We start from the raw sequence: 22,038 nt of genomic DNA on the forward strand, positions 1-22,038 counted from the left end.
CAGAACCCTGTGCATGTCTGCGCATGACTACAAAACCACGGTGGGTGTTGATCTGGGGGCTACCAGTGAATTTTAGCGAACGAGTGAATTCACAGGTATGGGTCCTTGAATAATAAGGATTGCCCGCTAATTGCTAAAGATAACAAGAGAGCAAGGAAATGGGGGTGGGGAGTGAAGGGTTGGTGTGTGGGTGTGAGCTATTTTAGGGAGTAGGAAGGAACAGGCCTGTCTGAGCACTGTGGAAGGGGTGAAGTTTCACAAGCACTTGAATAAAGTGAGATAAAGGGCCATGTGGATATTTGAAGGAAGAATAATCCCAAGAAGAAGATTCCCAAACCCCTGATACGGCTGCCATATTTCAAGGGCATAGAATCAGAGTGACTAAGGGGTAGTGGACAAGGGGCAAGGCCAGAGGTTCACTTAGGTCTTTGCTAAGACATCCTGCCTCCCTCTCTCCCTGGCTCCTGTGCCAGGGGGTTCTCTTAGTCGCGTCCCTGTCCCGTGTGGGGACCTCTATAGGCTGTGTTTGGGATAAGCTCTATGCTTAGGCTCTGGAACTTCTTCTATGGCCTTTTGCTGCCACCTTCACCCCAGGAGTGGGCCACACATCCCCTCTGTCCTCACACCAATTAAAACCATCTGGAGTGTTTGTCTGCTTCCCAGGACCTTATAAAGTCCCTCTACCTGAAATATATTAACATCTATACTTCTGATGCCTACCCTCCATCTGCTTCCCTCCCTCTCCTTCCTCTCTCCCCTCCATCCAGGACTCTTTTCTAAACAGGTAAACAGGGCGATAGGGACCCTGTGCAATACCCCACTTCCAATTTTCATATCTTCTAGGTGAGAAGCAACAAATTGGCTGGATCCAGCCTGGATAAATGTTTTCATTGGTCTCTCTAGGATGTTTTTAGAATATTTAAATCAGTGACCAACATGTAAAATCCAAGAGATTTCCACATTCCCTGCTATTCTTTAAATACCGTGGGTGAGGTTTCTGCTTACTGCTACAATTGAGAAGCTAATATCATACTAATACTCTTGCTAACAACAACTACAGACTCTAAGGTAACTGTGATTAATATGTCCCAGAGATGACAAGATGAGAATTTTGAACCTATATAGAAGAATCAAATGGAAATACTAGAACTAAAAAATAAAATTTCTGAAATTGAGAATTCACTAGAAAGGGGAGCAAGCTATTAGACACAACAGAAAAGAGGATCAAGGAAAAGAAAGATGGGCCCACAGAAAAATATCTATACTGAAGCATGCAAAAAAAGAAAAGATAAGAAAATATAGAAAAGAGTTTAAGAGACATATAAGACATGGTGAAAAGTTCTACCATCCATGTAAATGGAGACTTAGAAGCAAAGGAGAGACAGGAACATCAGTAATAGTTTAAGACACTGAATGAAAACTTTCCAAAACTGATGAAAGACATCAAGCAACAAATTCAAGATGGCCTTCAAAACCTGTGCAGTATAAATATAAATGAAGCCATACCTAGGCATTTTATAGGAAAATGCTGCTACAAACCAAAGAGGAAATAATGAAAATGGCCAGTGAGGAAAAAGATATATGTTTTCAAAGTAACAATCATTAGACCCTACACTGACTTTTAAAAATTATTATTATTATCATCATCATTATGATTATTAAGTAGGCTTCACACCCAGCATGGAGCCCAATGCAGAGCTTGAACTTATCACCCTGCGATCAAGACCTGAGGTCATGATCCTACATTGACTTTTAAAAAGAAATGATGGGGGGCGCCTGGGTGGCTCAGTGGGTTAAAGCCTCTGCCTTCGGCTCAGGTCATGATCCCAGGGTCCTGGGATCGAGCCCCAAATCGGGCTCTCTGCTCCGCAGGGAGCCTGCTTCCTCCTCTCTCTCTGCCTGCCTCTCTGCCTAGTTGTGATTTCTCTCTGTCAAATAAATAAAATATTTGAAAAAAAAACAAAATTTAAAAAGAAATGATGGGGGTGCCTGGGTGGCTCAGTCGGTTAGGTATCTAGCTCTTGGTTTCATCTCAGGTCATGATCTCAGGGTCATAGGAATGAGCCCCACACCAGACTCTGCACACTGCAGAGAGTCTGCTTCTCTCCTTCTCCTTCTGCCCCTCCCCTCGAGTGCTCTCTCTTTCTCTCTCTCTCAAAAAAGTAAATCTTAAAAAAATAAATAAAGCAATATTCAAATAAGTCATGGAAGCTAGAAGACAATGGAATGACATTCTCAAAGCACTAAAAGGAAATGATTGCCAAGTTAGAATTCTATATGTAGACTTCTATATGCCACAGTGAAAATATCCTTTAAAGACAGAGGCAAAAAATAAAGGTATTTTCAGATAAAAACTGAGAGGATTTACCACAGCAGAGTACACTAAAAGTAGTACTAAAGAGAATTCTCAAGGCAGCAGGAAAATGGAAGCAAGGTGATGCAGGAATGAAAACTACCAAAAAGTAAATATGTGGGTAAAATTAAATGAATATCTAGAGTGTTTAAAAATAATGTCTTGTGGGGTTTAAAATATATTTAAAATAAAAATACTTGATCAAGAGCACAACAGACGGTAGGGGAACAAAGGGAGCTAAAGAGTTATAAGGTCTACTACATTGTCTAGGAAATGGTGCAAGTACAAATTCATATTATATTCCAATGAGTGAGAATTGATTTTGTAATCTCTAGAGACAATAAGAAGAATGCATATCTAATAAGCTAATAGAGGGGGAGATGGGATAATTAAAAAATATCTGGTGAAAAAATATACTTGGTGAATCCAGTACTATGCTGAATAAAAATAGTGAGAGTGGACATCCTTGTCTTGTTGCTGACTTTAGGGGAAAGCTCTCAATTTTCCCCCACAGAATATGATGTTCACCATGGGTTTTTCATATATGGCCTTTGTTGAGGGCTTTTATCATGAATGGATGTTGGGTGTTGTCAAACGCTTTTTTCTGCATCTACTGAAATGATCATATGGTTTTTATCCTTTCTCTAACTAATGCGATATATCATGTTGATCGATTTGCAGATATTGGACCACTCTTTCATCTGAGGAACAAATCCCATTTATCATGGTGAACAGAAAAGAAAACCCCAAAATAAACCCACAATTATATGATCAGTTAATCTTCAACAAAGCAGGGGAAAATATCCAATAGGGAAAAGACAGATTCTTCAAAAATGGTATTGGGAAAACTAGTCAGTTACATGCAAAAGAATGAAACTGGACATGCAGGGCGTCTGATTCTTCTTCTGCCTGCCACTGCACCCTGCTTATGCACTCTCTCTCTCTCTGTGTCAAATAAATAAAAAAAACTTTAAAAAATAATGAAACTGGACAACTTTCTTACACCACCCCCAAAATAAACTCAAAATGGGTCCTCAAAAGAGGACAGTGGTAAGCTTAAACCCAACTGTATCAGTCATTACATTAAATGTAAATGAACTAAATACTCTAATTAAAAGGCAAAGATTTTAGGGGCGCCTGGGTGGCTCAGTTGTTAAGCATCTGCCTTCAGCTCAGGTCATGATCCCAGGGTCCTGGGATCGAGCCCCACATCAGGCTCTCAGCTCACTGAGGACCCTGCTTCTCCCTCTCCCACTCCCTCTGCTTGTATTCCCTTTCTCACTATGTCTCTATCAAATATATAAATAAAATCCTTAAAAAAATAAAAGGCAAAGATTTTTAGACTGAATACCAAAACAAAAATCTAAATACATACTTTTTAAGATATTCGTCTTAAGTAAAAGATAAAAGTTGAAAGTAAAGACATGGGAAAATAGCATTCAAACACTAAATAAAAGAAAACTGGTGTAGTAGCTATACTGATAACAAAAAGTAGATACAAAGGCTGAAAGTATTAATAGAGATTACAGGAAACATTTTATAAGATGGTTTACTCCAAAAGGAAGTTATAATGATCTTAAGTTTGTGTGAACCTAAAAATATATAAAGCAAAACCTTATAGTAATTAATTTTAAAATAAAGAAATCCACAATGTAACAATCAAAAAAATTTAGTAAAGATATAGAAGATTTGAGCTATATGATATAAATTTGACCTTATATATATAGAACACTGTGCTTAACTTCAGAGAATACTTTCTTTTCATATTCATATGAAATAGTTGCCAAAAGTAACCAGGTTCTAGGTCATAAAACAAATCTCAATAATGTTAAAGGAAGAGAATCACATTCTACGTCAGCAGAATTAAGTTAGACACAAATGACAATAAGATAACAAGAACATCACTAGATATGTGATACTTATACAGTGAAATGTTCAAATAACTAATGGATCAAAAGAGAAATCACAATTGAAAATATACAGTATTTTTAACTGACAGAAGATATTTAACATCTAGGATGTAAGTAAGTTTTACTTAGAGGGGAAATTTCTAGCCTAAATACATATTTTGAGTGGGGAGAGAAAGGATAAAAACTAGAGATCTAAGCAAGTATCTCAAATATCAGTAATCAATTAGAGAGAAAACAAAACTATAATAAACAAAACCAATAAATGAAAAGCTGGTTCTTTAAAAGATGAATGAGACTGATAAAGCCCTAGTAAGATGAATCAAGGAAAAAAGCAGGAAGAAGGCCTAAACAACGAATACTAGTAATGAAAAAAGAGATATTACTATATATCTTACAGGCATAAAAAGATAACCAGATGATATTGAAAACAACTTTTGACCAAAACTTATAAAAATTCAAGGGTGCCTGCGTGGCTCAGTTTGTTAAGCATCTACCTTCGTCTTGGGTCATGATCCCATGTCCAGGGATTGAGTCCTACATTGGGCTCCCTGCTCAGTGGGGAGTCTGCTTCTCCCTCTGCCCTTCACCCGGCTTGTGCTCATTCTTGCTCTCTCTTTCTCTCTGTCTTGAACAGGTAAATAAAATCTTTTTAAAAAATGGATGCATTAATTGAAAAGCTTAATAGCACTGGCACAAGTAAAAAATATGAACTGTTCCATATTTACAATGAAAGAAATTGAATCTGTAATTTAAAAGCTATGCACAAAAAAACTGTCTAATGCCAAAAAACTTTACCACTGAATTCTTCCAAAAATTTCTTAACAATTAAGAAATGGCATCAATATTTCAAAATCTTTCCAGAAATATAAAAAGATGAAACACTTCCAAACTTCTATGAGGCCTGCATCATCTTAATACCAAAACCGTATAAGGTTATTACAACTAAGGAAAATATCAGGCCAATATCTTTCATGAACAAGGGCACAATATCCTCAACAAAATATTAGCAAACTTCCTCCAATGATAAACAAAAAGAATAAATATCATGATCACATTGGGTTTATCCCACAAAGGCAGGATTGGGTTTACATATGAATACAACAAATGTGATTCACCATATTAACATAATAAAGGAGAAAACCCATATTATTGTCTCAGTAGATGCAGAAAATGCATTTGATAAAATTCAACACTCATTCATGGATCAAAACTTTCAGAAAACTAGGAATAAAAGGGAATTTTATTAATCTGATAGTTTTTCTACCAAAAACCTAAAGCAGTATTATATTTACTAGTAAAATATTAAGAACAACATAGCATGACTGCCATGACATAAATGCCATGTCTCCACTCAGCATTTTACTGGATGTAAGTGAATTTAGCAAAACAATTTGATACAAAGTCATATACAAATACTGAATATAGGGACGGCTGGGTGGCTCAGTCGGTTAAGCGTCTGCCTTCGGCTCAGGTCATGATCCCAGGGTCCTGGGATCGAGTCCTGCATTGGGCTCCTTGCTCAGCAGGGAGCCCGCTTCTTCATCTGCCTGCTGCTTCCCCTGCTTGTGCACTCTTTCTCTGACAAATAAATAAATGAAATCTTTTAAAAAACGCCAAATATATTTTTATAGACCAATGACAAACAATTAGAAGATGAAATTTAAAAGATACAATTTTTCTCTCTAGCTGCCCCTCCAAAGGTAACAGGCACTCACCTGCAACCCTGCCCAAGCTGATGGGTGCCCCCAGTACTGTGCACTCTACCTGCCTCATGAAAGCTAGCAGCTACACACAGTTGACACAGGGGATTCCCTTGATTGCCTAGTCCTGGTGGCTGGTTAGGGTGTGTGTGTGTGTGTGTGTGTGTGTGTGTGTGTGTATGTGTGTGTGTGTGTTTGTGTTTCTGGGTCCCAGGGGACTGAAACAATTGGAGAGACGGTTCTTGGCAGGCTACTATCCCCAGGGCACTCCACAGACAGCAGACTGAAGCACAATGTAGTCTTCCTGTGAAAAAGACCTATTTATTCATCCTAGAGTTTTAGCCTGAAGGCCAGGCTTCTAGTTTCCCACACATCTAGAAGCTATGAAGGGGTTTTCAGGGAATGTAGGCCAGGGGACATCAACTATGTGCTCTCCCTTGGTCTCACTACAGGTCACTGTTCCCTCCAGGAAAGGAGCTTATATACTCACCTGGAGCCCCGATTTTCACTACTCTAACACAAGAGACACCTGTAGATCACCTAGTCTAGAGGCCAGCAGGGTTTACAATTGCAGTCCCATAGGACTATATAAATTTGCCTAATTTAAAAGCTATTGTCAGAGGGTCCATCTTCCAATCAGCCAGAAACTAGGTGCTGACAAAGATTCCTGCCTTTGACACTCTGACAGGTCTTGGCACACTCTCAACAACTGGGACCTACTGAGAATAAGGCAGATTGCTTGGACAATCACAAAGGTATGAGAGAAAACCAAGAACTATGACAAGGTTGAATGTGAAAGTTCATCTCCTACACAAGGTCATTTTTTCAAGACTGGGAGACATAGCTGTTTCACCTAATACTTAGATACAAACACAAATAGTTGAGCAAGATGAGGAAACAGAAGAGTTTCTTCCAAATGAAGGAACAAGATAGAACTTCAGAAAAAAAAAGAAAATGGAGATAATTAATATACCCGATAGATTAAGTGTTCAGAGTAATGGTCATAAAAATACTCAGGAGAATGGGTGAACACAGTGAGAACTTCAACCAAAAATTAATAATAAATAAAATCTAAGAAAGTACCAAACAGAAGCCACAGAACTGTAAACAATAACTGAGCTGAAAATATACTATTGGGTTAGAAAGATTCAACAGCAGATTAGATAAAACAGAAGAAAGGATCAGTGATCTGGAAGACAGGGCAGTGGAACTCATACAGACAGAGCAGCAAAAAGACAAAAAGAATTTTGAAAAGTAAAAATAATCCAAGGGACCTATAAGACAATATCAAACAGAATAACATTCACATTATAGGAGTCTCAGAAGGAGAAGAGAGAGAGAAGGGAGAAGAAAGTTTATTTGAAGAAAATAATGGCTGAATCCCAGAAAGTTCCAAAAAAAGATGTCCTCAAAGAGATCCACACAAAGACAGATTTATAACTAAAATTTCAAAAGTTAAAGATAAAGAATCATAAAAGCAGTGAGAAAAAAAAAAAACCCCAACATGTTACATACAAGGGGACCTCCCCCCCCATAAGACCATCAGCAGATTTTTCAGCAGAAATATTGCAGGACAGAAGAGAGTGGTGTAATATATTCAAAATGCTGAAATGAAAAAACTTCCAACCAAGAATACTCTACCTGGGAATGTTATCATTTAGAATTGAAGGAGAGAAATAAAGAGTTTTCCAGACAAGCAGAAGTTAAAGAAGTTCATTACCACTAAACCAGCCTTATGAGAAATGTTTTAAAAAAAGTCCTTATGCTGGAAAGAAAGGGCACTAATTAGTAACATGAAACAAATGAAAGTAAAAATCTCACTGGTAAAGATATATATCATCTATCTATCTATCTATCTATCTATCTAAATATATATAACAGTGGATTAATCACAAAGTTAGTATGAAGGTTAAAAGACAAAATTAGCAAAAATAACTATACTCATAATAATTAGTTAAGGGACACACAAAAATAAAAAGATGTAGAATGTGATATCAAAAACATAAAATGGAAGTAAAAATGCAGAATTCTAGAATGTGTTCAACTGGGGCACCTGGGTGGCTCCGTAGGTTAAGCATCTGCTTTTGGCTCAGGTCATGACCCCAGTGTCCTGGGATCAAGTCCCGCATCAGGCTCCCTGCTCAGTGGGGAGTCTGCCTCTCTCTCTCCCTGTATGTGTTTTCTCTTTCTCAAATAAATAAATCTTAAAAAATTTTAAAAAAATGTGTTCAACTTAGCTTGCTATCACCTTAAAATAGACTATTATATATATAGACCATTATATATGAAGCTCATGGTAATCACAAAGCCAAAACACAAAAGATGAGAAAGGATTCTAATCATAACACTAAAGAAAGTTGTCAAACAACACAGGAAGAGAGCAAGGAACAGAGAGGAACTACAAAACAGCCAGAAAATAATGAACAAAATGAGAATAAGTATATATCTATCAATAATAACTTTAAATCATTAAATGGACTAAATTCTCCAGTTCAAAGTTGTAGGGAGTACCTGAGTGGCTCAGTCGGTTAAGCATCTGAGTCTTGATTTCAGCTCAAGTCATGATTCAGGGTTGTGAGATCAAACCCTGTGCTGGGTTCTGCACTGGGTGTGGAGCCTGCTTAAGATTCTCTCTCCCTCTCCTTCTGCCCCTCCCGGCTCTCTCTCTCGCTTAAAAAAAAAAAAAAAAAAGAAAAAAGAAATAGAGTGGCTTCATGGATTTAAAAAAAAGAAGAAAATCCAGACCCATTTATATGCTACTTACAAGAGACTCACTTCAGATGTAAAGTTACACACAAACTAAAAGTGAGGGGATAAAAAAGATGTTTCATGCAAATGAAAGCAAACAAACAAAAGGCTGGTAGCTATACTTATATCAGACAAAATAGATTTTAAAATAAAGACTATGACACCTGGGTGTCTCAGCTGGATAAGCACCTGCCTTCAGCTCAGGTCATGATCCAAAGGTCCTGGGATCAAGCCCTGTGTTGGGCTCCCTGCTCAGCAGGGAGTCTGCTTCTCCCTCTCCCTCTGCCATCCCCTCCATGTTTGTGTTCTCTCTCAAATAAATAAATAAAGTATTTTTTTAAAAAAGACTGCAATAAAAGAGAAAGATGGACATTACATAATGATAAAGAGTTCAATACAACAAGATATAACATCTGTAAATATTAATGCACTCAATACAGGAGCACCTAAATATATAAAGCAAATATTAACAGGGAGAAACTGACAGCAAAACAATAGTAAGGGACTTTAATATGCTACTTACATCAATGGACTGATGATCCAGACAGAAAATCAATAAAGAAACATCAACATTAAATGACACATTGACAAGATGGACTTGATAGATATATAACAGAACATTCCATCCAAAGCAGTAGAGTACACATTCTTCTTAAGTGCACATGGAACATTCTCTAGGATAGATTAAACGTTAGGCCACAAAGCAAATCTCAATAAATTAGAGGACTGTAATCATATCAGGCACCTTTTCCAACTACGATAGTAGGAAGCTAGAGATCAATTATAAGAAGAGAACTGGAAAAAAATCACAAATATGTAGAGATTAAACAACATGGTACTGAAGAATTAGTGCATCAATGAAGAAATGAAAGGAGAAATCAAAAACACCTTAGGACAAAAGAAAATGGGGCTACAACATACCAAAATCTATGGGATATAGAAAAAGAAGTTCTAAGACAAAAGTGCATAGTGATACAAGTCTACCTCAAGAAAAAAAGAAAACTCTCAAATAAGCAATGTTACTTTACTGAAAAAGACCAAATGAAACCCAAAGTTAGTAGAAGGAAGTAAATAATAAAGTTCAGGTTCAGGGCAGCAAAGAAATAAAATGGAAACTAAAAAGACAGTGGAAAGGACAACATAAGAGCTGATACTTTGAAAAGATAAACCAAAATTGACAAACTTTAAGCTAGACTCACTAAAAAAAGTGAAAGGGCTCAAATAAATAAACCAGAAATGTAAAAGGAGAAGTTACAACTGATACCACAAAAATATAAAGGATCATGGGACGCCTGGGTGGTATAGTCAGTTAAGCATCTGACTTTTGGTTTTGGCTCAGGTAATCATCTCAGGGTTGTGAGAATGAGCCCCACATGGGGCTCCACATCCAGTGTGGAGTCTGCTGGAGATTCTCTGCCCCTTTCCCTCTCCCTGTCCCACTTGTACACATTCTCTCTCTTTAAAATAAATGAATAAATCTTTAAAGTTTATATATAAAGGATCATGAGAGACTACTGTGTACAATTATATGCCAACAAATTGGAAAACCAAAAGGAAGCAGATAAATTTCTAGAAATATAAAATCTCCCAAGACTGGATCATAAAGAAACAGAAAATCCCAAAAGACTGGTTACTAGTATGGAGATTGAATCAGTAACCTAAAACCTCCAAAAAAACAAAAGTCCAGGACCAGACAGTTTTGCTGGTGAATTCCATCAAATATTCAAAGAAGATTTAATACTTATCTTTCTCAAACTCTCACAAACATTTCAAGAGGAAGCAATGCTTCCAAACTTATTTTTAGAAGAAGAATGAGGGGAGGGAGGGGAAGGGGGAGGAAGAGGAGGAGGAAGGAGGAGGAGAGAGGGAAGGGAAGAAGGAAGGAAAGGAAAGGAGAAAGGAAAGAAAAGGAAAGGAGAAAGGAAAGGAAGAAAGGGAAAAATTAATTACAGGCTTATCTGATGAACACAGATGCAAAAATCCTCAAGAAATTCAACAATACATTAAAAGGATCATAAACCATAATAGAGTGAGATCTATTCCAGGGATGCAAAGATGATTCAACATCCACAAATCAACCAATGCAATACACCACATTAACAAAATGAAGGCTAAAAGTCATATGATTATCTCAGTAGATACAGAAAAAGCATTTGACAAAATTCAACATCCATTTGTGATAAAAATTCTCAAAATGTGAATAGAGGGAATTTACCTCAACATAACAAAGGCCATATATGACACACCTACAGTTAACATATATACTTAATGGTGAAAAGCTGAAAGCTTTTCTTCTGAGATCAGGAAAAAGACAAAGATGTCCACTCTCCACACTTTTATTCAACATAGTACTGGAAATCCTAGACAAAGCAATTAGACAAAAAAAAAAAAAAAAAAAAAAAAAAAAAGAAAGAAAGAAGACATCCAACTTGGAAAGGAAGAAATAAAACTATCACGGTCTGTGGATAATATGGTTTTATATATACAAAACCCTAAGTACTCCACACCAAAAAACTGTTAAAATAAACAAATCCAGTAAAGTTGTCAGGTACGAAATCAATGTACAAGAATCAGTTGCCTTTCTATACATTAACTATTATTGGAGAAATTAAGAAGATGACCCCATTTACATTTGCATCAAAAAGAAAATATCTAGGAATAAATTTAACCTAGGAGGTGAAAAACTTGTACACTGAAAACTAGAAGTCACCAATGAAAGAAATTGAAGGAGACACTAAAAAATAGAAAGATATTCTGTGCTCATAGATTAGAAGAATTAACATTATTAAAATGTCCATATTACCCAAAGCAATCTATAGATTCAAGGCAATCCCTATCAAAATTCCAATGGCATTTTTACAGAAATAGAACAAATAATTCTAAAATTTGTGTGGAACCCCTAAGGCCCCAAATAACCAAAACAATCTTGAGAAGGAACAAAGCTGGAGTCATCACACTCCCTGATTTCAAACTATACTGCTATTGTAATCAAAATAGTGTGGTATTGGCAAAAATAGACACGTAGATCACTAGAATCGAATAGAGAGCCCAGAAATAAACTCACATGTATATGGTTAATCAATTTATGACAAAGGATCAAGACTATATAATAAGGAGGGGTGCCTGGGTGTTTTAGTCAGTTAGACATTTGCTTTCGGTTCGGGTCATGGTCCCAGGGTCCTGAGATCCAGCCCTGCATTGGGCTTCTTGTTCGATGGGGAGTCTGCTTCTCCCTCTCCCTCTCCCTCTGCCTGCAGCTCCCCCTGCCTGTGCTCTCTCTTCCTGTCAAATAAATAAATGAAATCTTTTTTTTTTTAAAAAAAGGGAAAAGCAGATAAATTGGACTTCATCAAAAAAAAAACTTAAAAAAGGAATAGAAAATGAGGAAAGGACAGTCTCTCTAATATTGTTGGAAAAAACTGGACAGCTACATGAAAAAGAATGAAGCTAGACCCCTATGTTACATGATACACAAAAATTAACTCAAATGGATTAAAGACCCAAGTATAGGACCTGAAACCATAAAACTCCTAGAAGAAAATATAGGCATTTAGCTCTTTGACATTGGTCTTGGCAATAAATCTTTGGATTTGACTCCAAAAGCAAAAGGCAACAAAAGTAAAAATAAACAAGTGGGACTACGTTAAGCTAAAATGCTCTATACATTAAAGAAAACCATCAACAAGATGAAAAGGCAACCTACGGAATAGGAGAAAATATTTGAAAAATATTTTTCCAATAAGGGGTTAATATCCAAAATATATAAAGAACTTATGCAACTCCATAACAATAGCAAAAACAAACAAAAACAACAATAAAACAACAAAAAAACAAAAACCCAAACAAAAAACCCCCAAATAACCCAATTTAAAACTGGACAGAGCATCTGAATAGACCGTTTTCCAAAGAAGACATACATATGGCCAACAGGCACATGAACAGGCAGAGCCTCAACATCACTCATCATCAGGGAAATTAAAATCCAACCCACAATGAGATATCACATTACACCTGTTAGAATGGTTATTATTTAAAAGATAAGAAGCTGGGGCGCTGGGTGGCTCAGTGGGTTAAAGCCTCTGCCTTCGGCTCAGGTCATGATCCCAGGGTCCTGGGATCGAGACCCGCATCGAGCTCTCTGCTCCGCAGGGAGCCTGCTTCCTCCTCTCTCTCTGCCTAGCTGTGATTTCTCTCTGTCAAATAAATAAAATATTAAAAAAAAAAAAAGATAAGAAGTGGTACGCGGTGGTGAGAATGTACAGAGAAAGCAACCCTTGTGCACTGTTGGTAGGAATGCAAACTGGTGCAGCCACAATGGAAAACATTATGAAGGTTCATCAAAAAAATGAAAAATAGAGCTACCGTATGAACCAGCAGTTCCACCCCGGGAACTGAAGGGAATGAAAACAGTAATTTGAAGAGATATAGGTAGCCTTATGTTCACTGCAGCTTTATTTACAATGGCCAAGATACAGAAACAACCTAAAGGCCCATTAGTGGATGAATGGATAAAGAAGACATAGTGTATATGCACAGCAGACTACTATCAGCCATTAAAAAAGAATGAAATCTTGCCATTTGCGACATATGGGTGGATCTCAAGGGAATTATGCCAGGTGAAATAAATCAGACAAAAAGACCAATACCATATGATTCCACTTATACATGGAATTTAAAAAACGAAGCAACGGGCGCCTGAGTGGCTCAGTGGGTTAAGCCTCTGCCTTCGGTTCAGGTCACGATCTCAGGGTTCAGGTCATGATCTCAGGGTCCTGGGATCGAGCCCCGCATCCGGCTTTCTGCTCAGCAGGGAGTCTGCTTCCCCACACTTCCTCTGCCTGTCTCTCTGCCTACTTGTGGTCTCTCTCTCTGTCAAATAAATGAATAAAATCTTTAAAAAAATAATATAAAAATAAGATAAAAACCTAAGCAAATGAACAAACAAAATAGATATGAAGAACAAATGGTTGGTTGGTGGAGGGGAGGAAGGTTGAGGGGTGGGTGGAGTGGGTGAAGGGAGTCAAGGGGTACAAACTTCCAGTTATAAAATAAATAAATGGAGATGTAATGCACAATATGCGGACAAAGGTCAATAATATTTTGTTGCATATTTGAAAGCTTTTAAAAGAGTAAATCTTAAAAGTTCTTACGACAAGAAAAAATTTTTTGTAATTTTGTACAGTGATGGATGGTAATTAGACTTATTGTGGTGATTATTTCACAGTGTATAGAAATCTTGAATCATTACATTGTACACCTGAAACGTATATAATGCCATATTTCAATTAGTTGAAATGTTAAAGTCATTTTGTCAAATTATGTTTAGTGTTAAAGTCAAAATGTCAAATTACTAATATAATGTAACATTATATTAGTTTCAGGTGTACAACATAATATAATATATAACATATAATATAATAACATATATTATAATACTATGTATAATATATATTATGTGTGTGGTATTTATAATATATGTCTATGACTTGAATCGGATTTTAGTATCAGGTATATTAAAATTTTGTCAATAGTCAAAACACTGTTTATAACCTTGGATTATTTTATTTCATGTACCAACTTATTAAACCATGCAAAATAACCATAAAAGAAGACACAATTTGTGATAACATGAAAAATCAATTACTCAGGAATAAATATAATAAAATATACGTAAGATCTCTATATTAACAACTGTTAATATTACTGGGAGAAATTAAACAAAGCTTACATAATGGGAATATTTATGATGCTCGTGGATTAGAAATCTGCATATTGTAATATATTGATTCTACCCAAATTTATCTTTAGATTCAACGAAGTTCCAATTTATTAAAAAATAGGATTTTGGGGGGATGGAAACTACAAGCTGATTCCAGAATATTTATACAAAAGGCCAAGAATAATCAAGACAGTCCTGAAGAACAAAGCTGGAAAATCTATACTACCAGATATGACTTTTTATAAAGGTATAGTAATAAAAATGCTGTGACATCAGTGCAAGGACAGACAGACAAATTGTATCTGTCAGAGTCCAGCGAGGACACAGAAACAACACTAGTGATGAGGTTGGCATGAATGACCAAAGCCAAGGTTTTACATTTGGTCACTTCTGAGTATCAGGCACCTAGGAGGGCAGAGGCTCAACCTTTCCGGTCCCCGCTGTGTCCCCAGCACCACCTGCCCATGGTCCGGCTCAGAATGGACACAAGCAGTTCCTACTGAATGAACCTCTGGACAAGCCAGTGAGAGACCCCTTCCTGGAGAGACTGACCATGAACGCTTATGGGCTGGGAGACAGAGCCTGCGTTTCCTTTGGAAGGCGAACCCCTGCCCCTGCCCCGGGGGGCACAGGAGACAGAGCCTAGGCGAGGGTCAAAGGCAGGGCTGATGCCCTGGTCCGATCACCTGTAGATGGAGGCCAAGGGGCAGGTAAGCCACATGTTGTTGGTCAACTTGCCCAACGGGTAAATGTCAAAGATGAAGTATGGCTGGTTGGTTTCCTTGACATGGTCGCAGGGTGCAAGACAGGCTTCCACCTGCAGTTCGGTCCGCAGACGGCTGGAGTGGGTCTTCTCCCCTCTCAGGTAGAGCCAGCATGGCATGGCTTTTTCCTGGGGCTCCTCGATGTAGCAATAGCCCAGCCGCTTCCGCTCCCCAGGCTCCCCGCAGCGGTTACAGTCCTGCCAGGGCTCCCAGTGGGTGAAGACCAGCACATGACCACCCAGACTCAGGGTCTCATTCTGCAGGGGCTTCTGGCCCAGGCCTCTGTGGGTGATGTGCAGGGTGCTGACATCTTGGAAGTCAATCTCGTACTGCACCACAAGGGCATTGTCACTGTCCTGGCAGTGATAGAGGCCCGTCTGGGAGGGCTGAGGATCGGTCAGTTGAAGGCTGCCCCCAGGAAGTTTCTTTATGTTCGGCGCAGAGGAGAGCAGGAAGGGATCTTCCCCCAGAATGGAAGAGAAGTACCAGAGTGCCTTGGGGTAGTCACACTGCAGGACAACATCATTGCCCGAGACTAGGGCCTGTTGGCAGAGACTCTTATAGGAACATCTGATTAATATCTCTGCCCACAGAGTGGGGAGAGAAAGGCTAAGCAGCCACAGGGGGGCCAACATGGTAGCCTGCTACAAAAGGATGCTGGGAACCACCCTGGGCATTATGAAGTCACCCACAGAACTCAGGCTTCAGCCCTGAGTGGAATGAAACCTGGTCCTGCAGCACTTTCTGGAGACACAGAAATCACTGGTCTGTACCATTTCTAAAATCCACTGAGGAAATACAGCAAGGTCCTCCTGTCTCGTAACTGGGGAGGACTGCTTCATTAGCATAGCACCAGATCAGCTCATGGAGGTGGGATGGAGGTGTTTTCTAAGTCTTTGGTCCCTGTGCTCATGTCTCCTGTCTCCAGAGAGGTATCTCTTTTTCCATTACTGACCTTGGGTGCATCTGTGGCGGCATTAAGAGAGGTGTCTTCCTTCCCTCATGAGCAGTGTTTTTGGCCTTCTCCCTGCCTTCCAAAACTTGGGATCTAAGGATTCTTAAAAGCCTCCAGCCAACTCCACTGCAAAAACCCACATCTGCAGTTTCTCTTTCTCTGTCATTGCAGAAACACTGTAACAGGCATCTGTGGAGAGTCATATTCTCCATCTCTCTCACTGAGCCCTTTTGCCTACCTCGGAGTATCTTAAGGATTTTCCAGGAGTATCTTAATTCATTCAGAGATTTTAACAATGGTTAATTGTTAAATTTAACAATTGTTAAATTGTTAACAATTAACAGAATGATTTAATTCGGGCTGTACCCTTGATTTTATCCTTGGCAGAATCTGAGTGCTCATTGGATTTTGTCTCTCAAATTAGACCTTTGAGTCTTTTTTTTTTTTTTTTTTTTTACAGCTTGATATCCTTTATTTATCTATCATTCTTAAAGCAAATGACAAATCTAGTTTTCAAAGATGAAAGCTTGCTATTACTGAGAACTTCAATGTTTTCTGCAACTCTAACTCTAGGAATGTTTCACACAATTGCAGAACTTTCCTTTTTAAGTTAATTAATCTTAATGTATACATATATAATCATTTGCCTATGCTTGCCACTTACAGCTGGTAACACCTCCTAAATGATGAAGCAGGAGTCAAGCCATTCACATGACTTCTAGTTATATCTCTTTTAAGACTCTCCAAAAGCAAAATAACGAATATAGGACATTTACTAAAAAGAAAAGGAGAAAAGCAAAAAGAAAAAGAAATATCCTTCATGGTCTTTCATTCATTTCATCAATTAGGACACACAGGGCAGCATCTTTTGTTTGGCCAAGCAAAAATTGGCCCAATTTTTGGCCAATTTTAGTGAATTTTCACTCCTATTCTGTATTCCAACTGCTTCCCTCAAAGCTGCAAGTTCATGAAGTATATTATTTTGCCTTTAAAAGTATCTCAGGCAATAGTCTCCATCCTGCTGCTTTCAAAGATATTTTCTTGTTCCCTTTGCTCTGTGTCAAAGCCAATGCCATGCATTTTTATTTTTGGTTACAGCAGCATGTCACTCCTGACACTGATTTCTGTATCACTCAAGATAGTCTATTTGCTTCTACAGCAAACTTACCCCAAATCTCAATGACTTGCAAAAACAAATGTTTATTTCTCACTCAAGCTCCTTGTCCATGGTGGGTTGGCATTATAATCACTCAGGGACCCAGGATAATTGAGCAAAGCCATCTCAAACATTTCTAGTTTCATGCCAGAGGAGGAAGAAAGAGAGATCTGTAGGATTTAAATGCTCTGGCCTTAAATGACAGTTGTCACTTGCTCACAAACCACTGGCCAGAAATAGTTACAGGGCACCACCACCAATCTACCAACCCAACAAAGGAAACAGAATTCTACACGCCCAGGAAACCTTTGGCAAAAGGAAATCGGTAATGATTACCGCAGTTGATGTTTACTACGAGGAGTGTTCTTTTATATCATGAAGTTGAGATCATTTCCAAAATTATCCCATCAGATCTCCTAAAGTCTCATTGGCCAGGATTAGGTCCCGTGTACAGACCCACACTAATCTCCAAGAGAAAATAGAATTTCCATGATTTGCTTACCAATCAGATTGTGTCTCTAGGACTGGGGAGGTATATACCACATCTTCTCTAACCATTCATCTGTTGATGGACATCTATGTTCTTTCCATAGTCTGGCTATTGTGGACATTGTTGCTATAAACATTTGGGTGCACATGCCCCTTCAAATCACTACGTTTGTATCTTTAGGGTAAATACCCAGTAGTGCGATTGCTGGGTCATAGGGTAGTTCCATTTTCACCTTTTTGAGGAAACTTCATGCTGTTTTCCAGAGTAGTTGCACCAGCTTGCATTCCCACCAACAGTGTAGGAGGGTTCCCCTTTCTCCGAATCCTTGCCAGCATCTGTCGTTTCCTGACGTTAATTTTAGCCATTCTGACTGATGTGAGGTGGTATCTCATTGTGGTTTTGATTTGTATTTCCCTGATGCCGAGTGATGTGGAGCACTTTTTCATGTGTCTGTTGGCCATCTGGATGTCTTCTTTGCAGAAATGTCTGCTTATGAAGGACAGTATTTATTAATAAATTTTCAACAGAGCAAGAAACTATAACCAATATATTTATACACCTAAAAAAAGACCCTTGAAATGTGGATAGAATTGCACAGAGAAATAGGTAGCTCAACAATAACAGTTGGAGACTTCAATATTCCACTTTCAAAAATGGATAGAACAGGGGCACCTGGGTGGCTCAGTGGTTTAAGCCTCTGCCTCCAGCTCAGGTCATGATCTCAGGGTCCTGGATCAAGCCCCGCATTAGGCTCTCTGCTCAGCGGGGAGCCTGCTTCCCCCTCTATCTGCCTGCCTCTCTGCCTGCCTCTCTGCCTACTTGTGGTCTCTCTCTCTCTCTCTCTCTGTCAAATAAATAAATAAATTCTTTTTAAAAAAGTGGATAGAACAAACACATAATAAGTAAGGAAATGAAAGACTTGAACACCACAATAAATCAACCAACCCTGACAGACATATACAAAACACTCTACCCAACAAGTGCACATGAGACATTTTCCAAATATACCATGTGTTAGGTCATCAACTAAGTCTCAGTAGATTTAAGAAAATAGATATCATACAAACTATCTTCTCTGATCACAGTGGGATTACGTAAGAAATCAATAACAGAAGAAACAGAAAATTTACAACTGTGGAAATTAAACACTCTTAAACAATGAGTCAAAAAATCACAAGGAGAATTAGAAAATACTTAGAGATAAATAAAAATGCAATATACCAAAACTCGTGGGATGCGGCAAAAGCATTGCTCAGAGAGAAGTTTATAGCTTTTAATGCCTATATTTAAAAAAATCTTAAAATTAGTTACCTGACATTATATCTCAAGGAACTAGAAAAAGAAGACCAAACTGAACTCACAACTAGCAGAAGGAAGAAAATAATGAAGAGTAGACCAGAGACAAATAAAATAGAGAATAGGGAAAAAAAGAAAAATAATGATATCCTAAGTTCTTTTTTTTTTTAATATCAACCAAATTGACAAACCTTTGGCTAGACTGACAAAGAACAAAAGATAGAAGACACAAATAACTAAAATCAGAAATGAAAGTGGGGACATTTCTATTGACCCTAGAGAATAAAAAGGATTACAAGAGAATACTAAGAACAACTAGATGTCAAGAAATTAGATAACCTAGAAGAAATGGGCATATTCCTTGAAACAAACATTTACCTAAGCCAACTCAAAAAGAAATAGAAAATCTCAACAGACCTATAACAAGAAAGAGATTGAAGCAGTAATCAAAATCCTCCCAGCAAAGAAAAGCCCAGGAACAGATGACTTCACAAATTAACCAAATATTTAAAGAAGAATTAATATCAATCCTTCTCAAATTCTTCCAAAAAACTGAAGAGGGGGGAAACACTTCCAAAACTCATTCTATGTAGCCTGCACTATCCTGATACCAAAGCCAGATAAAGACATCAGAAGAAAAGAAAATTACAGACCGAAGTCCCTCATGAATATAGATGCAAAAATCACAACAAAATATTAGCAATGCAAATTCAACAGCATATTAAAAGACTACTCACCATGACCAAGTGGAATTTATCCAAGAATATTAGGGTGGTTCAACATAAGAAAACTAATCAACGTAATACATCACATTAATAGAATAGGGAAAAGAGGGGCGTCTGGGTGGCTCAGTCGGTTAAGCATCTGCCTTCGGTTCAGGTCATAATCTCAGCGCCTGGGATAGAGCCCCATGTCTGGCTCCCTGCTTGGAGGGGAGCCTGCTTCTGTACTTCTAACTCCCCCCACCCCACACTCATGTTCTCTCTTTCTCTTAAATAAACAAATAAAATCTTTTTAAAAATTTTTTAAAAAAAATTTTAAAAGAATGTAAGGAAAAGAAACACAATTATCCCAATTGATGGAGAAAAGGCATTTGACAAAATCCAACATCCTTAATAACAAAAACTCTGAAAACCAGGAATAGAGGGAAAATTCTCAACCTGATAAAGGGTATTATGGAAAATCCACAGCTAATGTCACACTCAGTGGGGAAAGATTGAATACTTTCCATCTAAGGTCAGGAGGATGCCTACTTTCACTGTTGCTTTTCAACACTGTATTAGAAATCCTAGCACAGCAATCAGACAAGAGAAAGAAGAGGATCCATTCATCCAAACTGGAGATAGGTAAAGTTAATAAACTTGAGTCCCATGTAGGGCTTCCTGCTCAGCAGGGAGCCTACTTCTCCCTCTCCCTCTGCCCCTCTCCTGGGCTTGTGCTCTCTCTCACGTGCACGCACTTTCTTGCACACTTTCTCAAATAAATACAAGCTTTAACACAACAACAACCACAACCAAAAGGTGGAAACAACACAAGTGTCTAACAATAGATAAACAGATACACAAAATGTGGCATATACGTACAATGAAATACTATTCAGCCGTAAAACGGGAGGAAACTTCCATTGTGATATATCCTAAAACATGCACGAACCTTGAAAACATCACACGAACGAGCCAGCGTCATGAGCACACTATGAAGGCGTACACGCGAGTTGTGTCTTTCCACAAGGTCAGCTCTGTTCAATCATAAAGCAAAGTTAAACCACAACTCTAAAGCAGGTTCAGGATTCCAAACCCAATGACAACTCACCATGTGATTGAACTTGGCTTCTTACACAGCGCACAGAGCAGGACCGAAGACAAGCCACACAACAAATGGTGGAGCTACGGTCCCATTCTGGTCGGGGTCAGCTCTCTGCACTCACAGCTTCTGATCGTCACGCGGGGAAGGATCTCGGTTTTGTTCAGAGATCAATCGGGCAGAGCCTTCGGGGGGTGGGGGAGCTGCCTTTTTTAAGTGGTCAGACATAAAGGGGTCAGGTCTGAAGAGTCAGAGTTTACTGGCCAAAATCCTTCCCTTTTCAAAGGGATTGAATCAGTTTTGGGTCTTTGCAGACCTTCTCTGGTTCTGTTCCTTGTCAGTTCTGGGGTGTCAGGTGACATTGGTTCCAGGAGTATCCCCTAGCTGTGGTACCTTCCCTGTTTGAGTCATCACTTGACACAGGTTTCTGCTTGACATTCTCCATTTTGCTCTCTACAGCCAGACATAACAAATGTTACATCTTTCCACTTATATGGGGTACTCAGATTAGGCAACTTGGTAAAGAAAGTAGAAAAGAGGTTATCAAGGACCGGTGCAGGTAGAAATGGGGAGTTATTGTTAAATTGATAGAATTCATATAGGGGAGGATTAGGTAAGGCTGCGAATGTAATTAAAAATGCCACTGAATTGTGCACTTACAAGTGGCTAAATGGCGAGTATGATGGTATGTGTATTTAACACACACACACACACACACACACACACACACACACACACACACACACACGGTGAAGGAGGGACGTAAAAGAGTTGACATTTTAGAAGAAATGACCTTTAGGTAAATCCCTAAAGGAGATGGAAAGTCACTTGCAGGAAGGGTGTGCGGGCAGAGGGAGTAGTAAGGGGAACAGACATTCTAGAACCGGGCGGGGGTTGGGGGGGGCACCAGCTTGGCTGAAGTTGCGTGAGCCAGGGGAGAGGGAAAGGAGGGGCGGTGAGAGAGGGCTCAGGCCACCGTAGTTCGGCTTCTTCTGGGAAAGGGAGCAGCCGCAGGAAGGTTTGGAGCAGATGTAAGTGATCTGACCTGAAATCTAACAGGACAGCCGAACAAAGCATCCCTGGGCACTGCACCGGCCACCAGTGGCCAGTTCGCGACCCCCAGGGAGTCTCTCAGAAAAGGCGC

At 38.8% G+C, this 22,038-nt stretch overlaps 1 protein-coding gene across 1 annotated transcript; it reads right to left on the bottom strand.

Moving 5' to 3' along the window:
• Positions 1 to 14,583: 14,583 nt before the first annotated feature.
• Positions 14,584 to 16,563, bottom strand: LOC123931555 (protein FAM187B-like). Its single transcript, XM_045988878.1, has one exon. It carries the CDS (start codon positions 15,827 to 15,829, stop codon positions 15,113 to 15,115), a length of 717 nt encoding a protein of 238 aa, XP_045844834.1. The 5' UTR covers positions 15,830 to 16,563; the 3' UTR covers positions 14,584 to 15,112.
• Positions 16,564 to 22,038: the final 5,475 nt, after the last annotated feature.

Source organism: Meles meles, chromosome 19 (assembly GCF_922984935.1).
Source record: "Meles meles chromosome 19, mMelMel3.1 paternal haplotype, whole genome shotgun sequence".
Taxonomy (NCBI): Eukaryota; Metazoa; Chordata; class Mammalia; order Carnivora; family Mustelidae; genus Meles; species Meles meles.

Excerpts from the sequence above, each read along its gene's own strand:
- LOC123931555 (XM_045988878.1), bottom strand. The coding sequence starts at position 15,829 with ATGTTGGCCCCCCTGTGGCTGCTTAGCCTTTCTCTCCCCACTCTGTGG.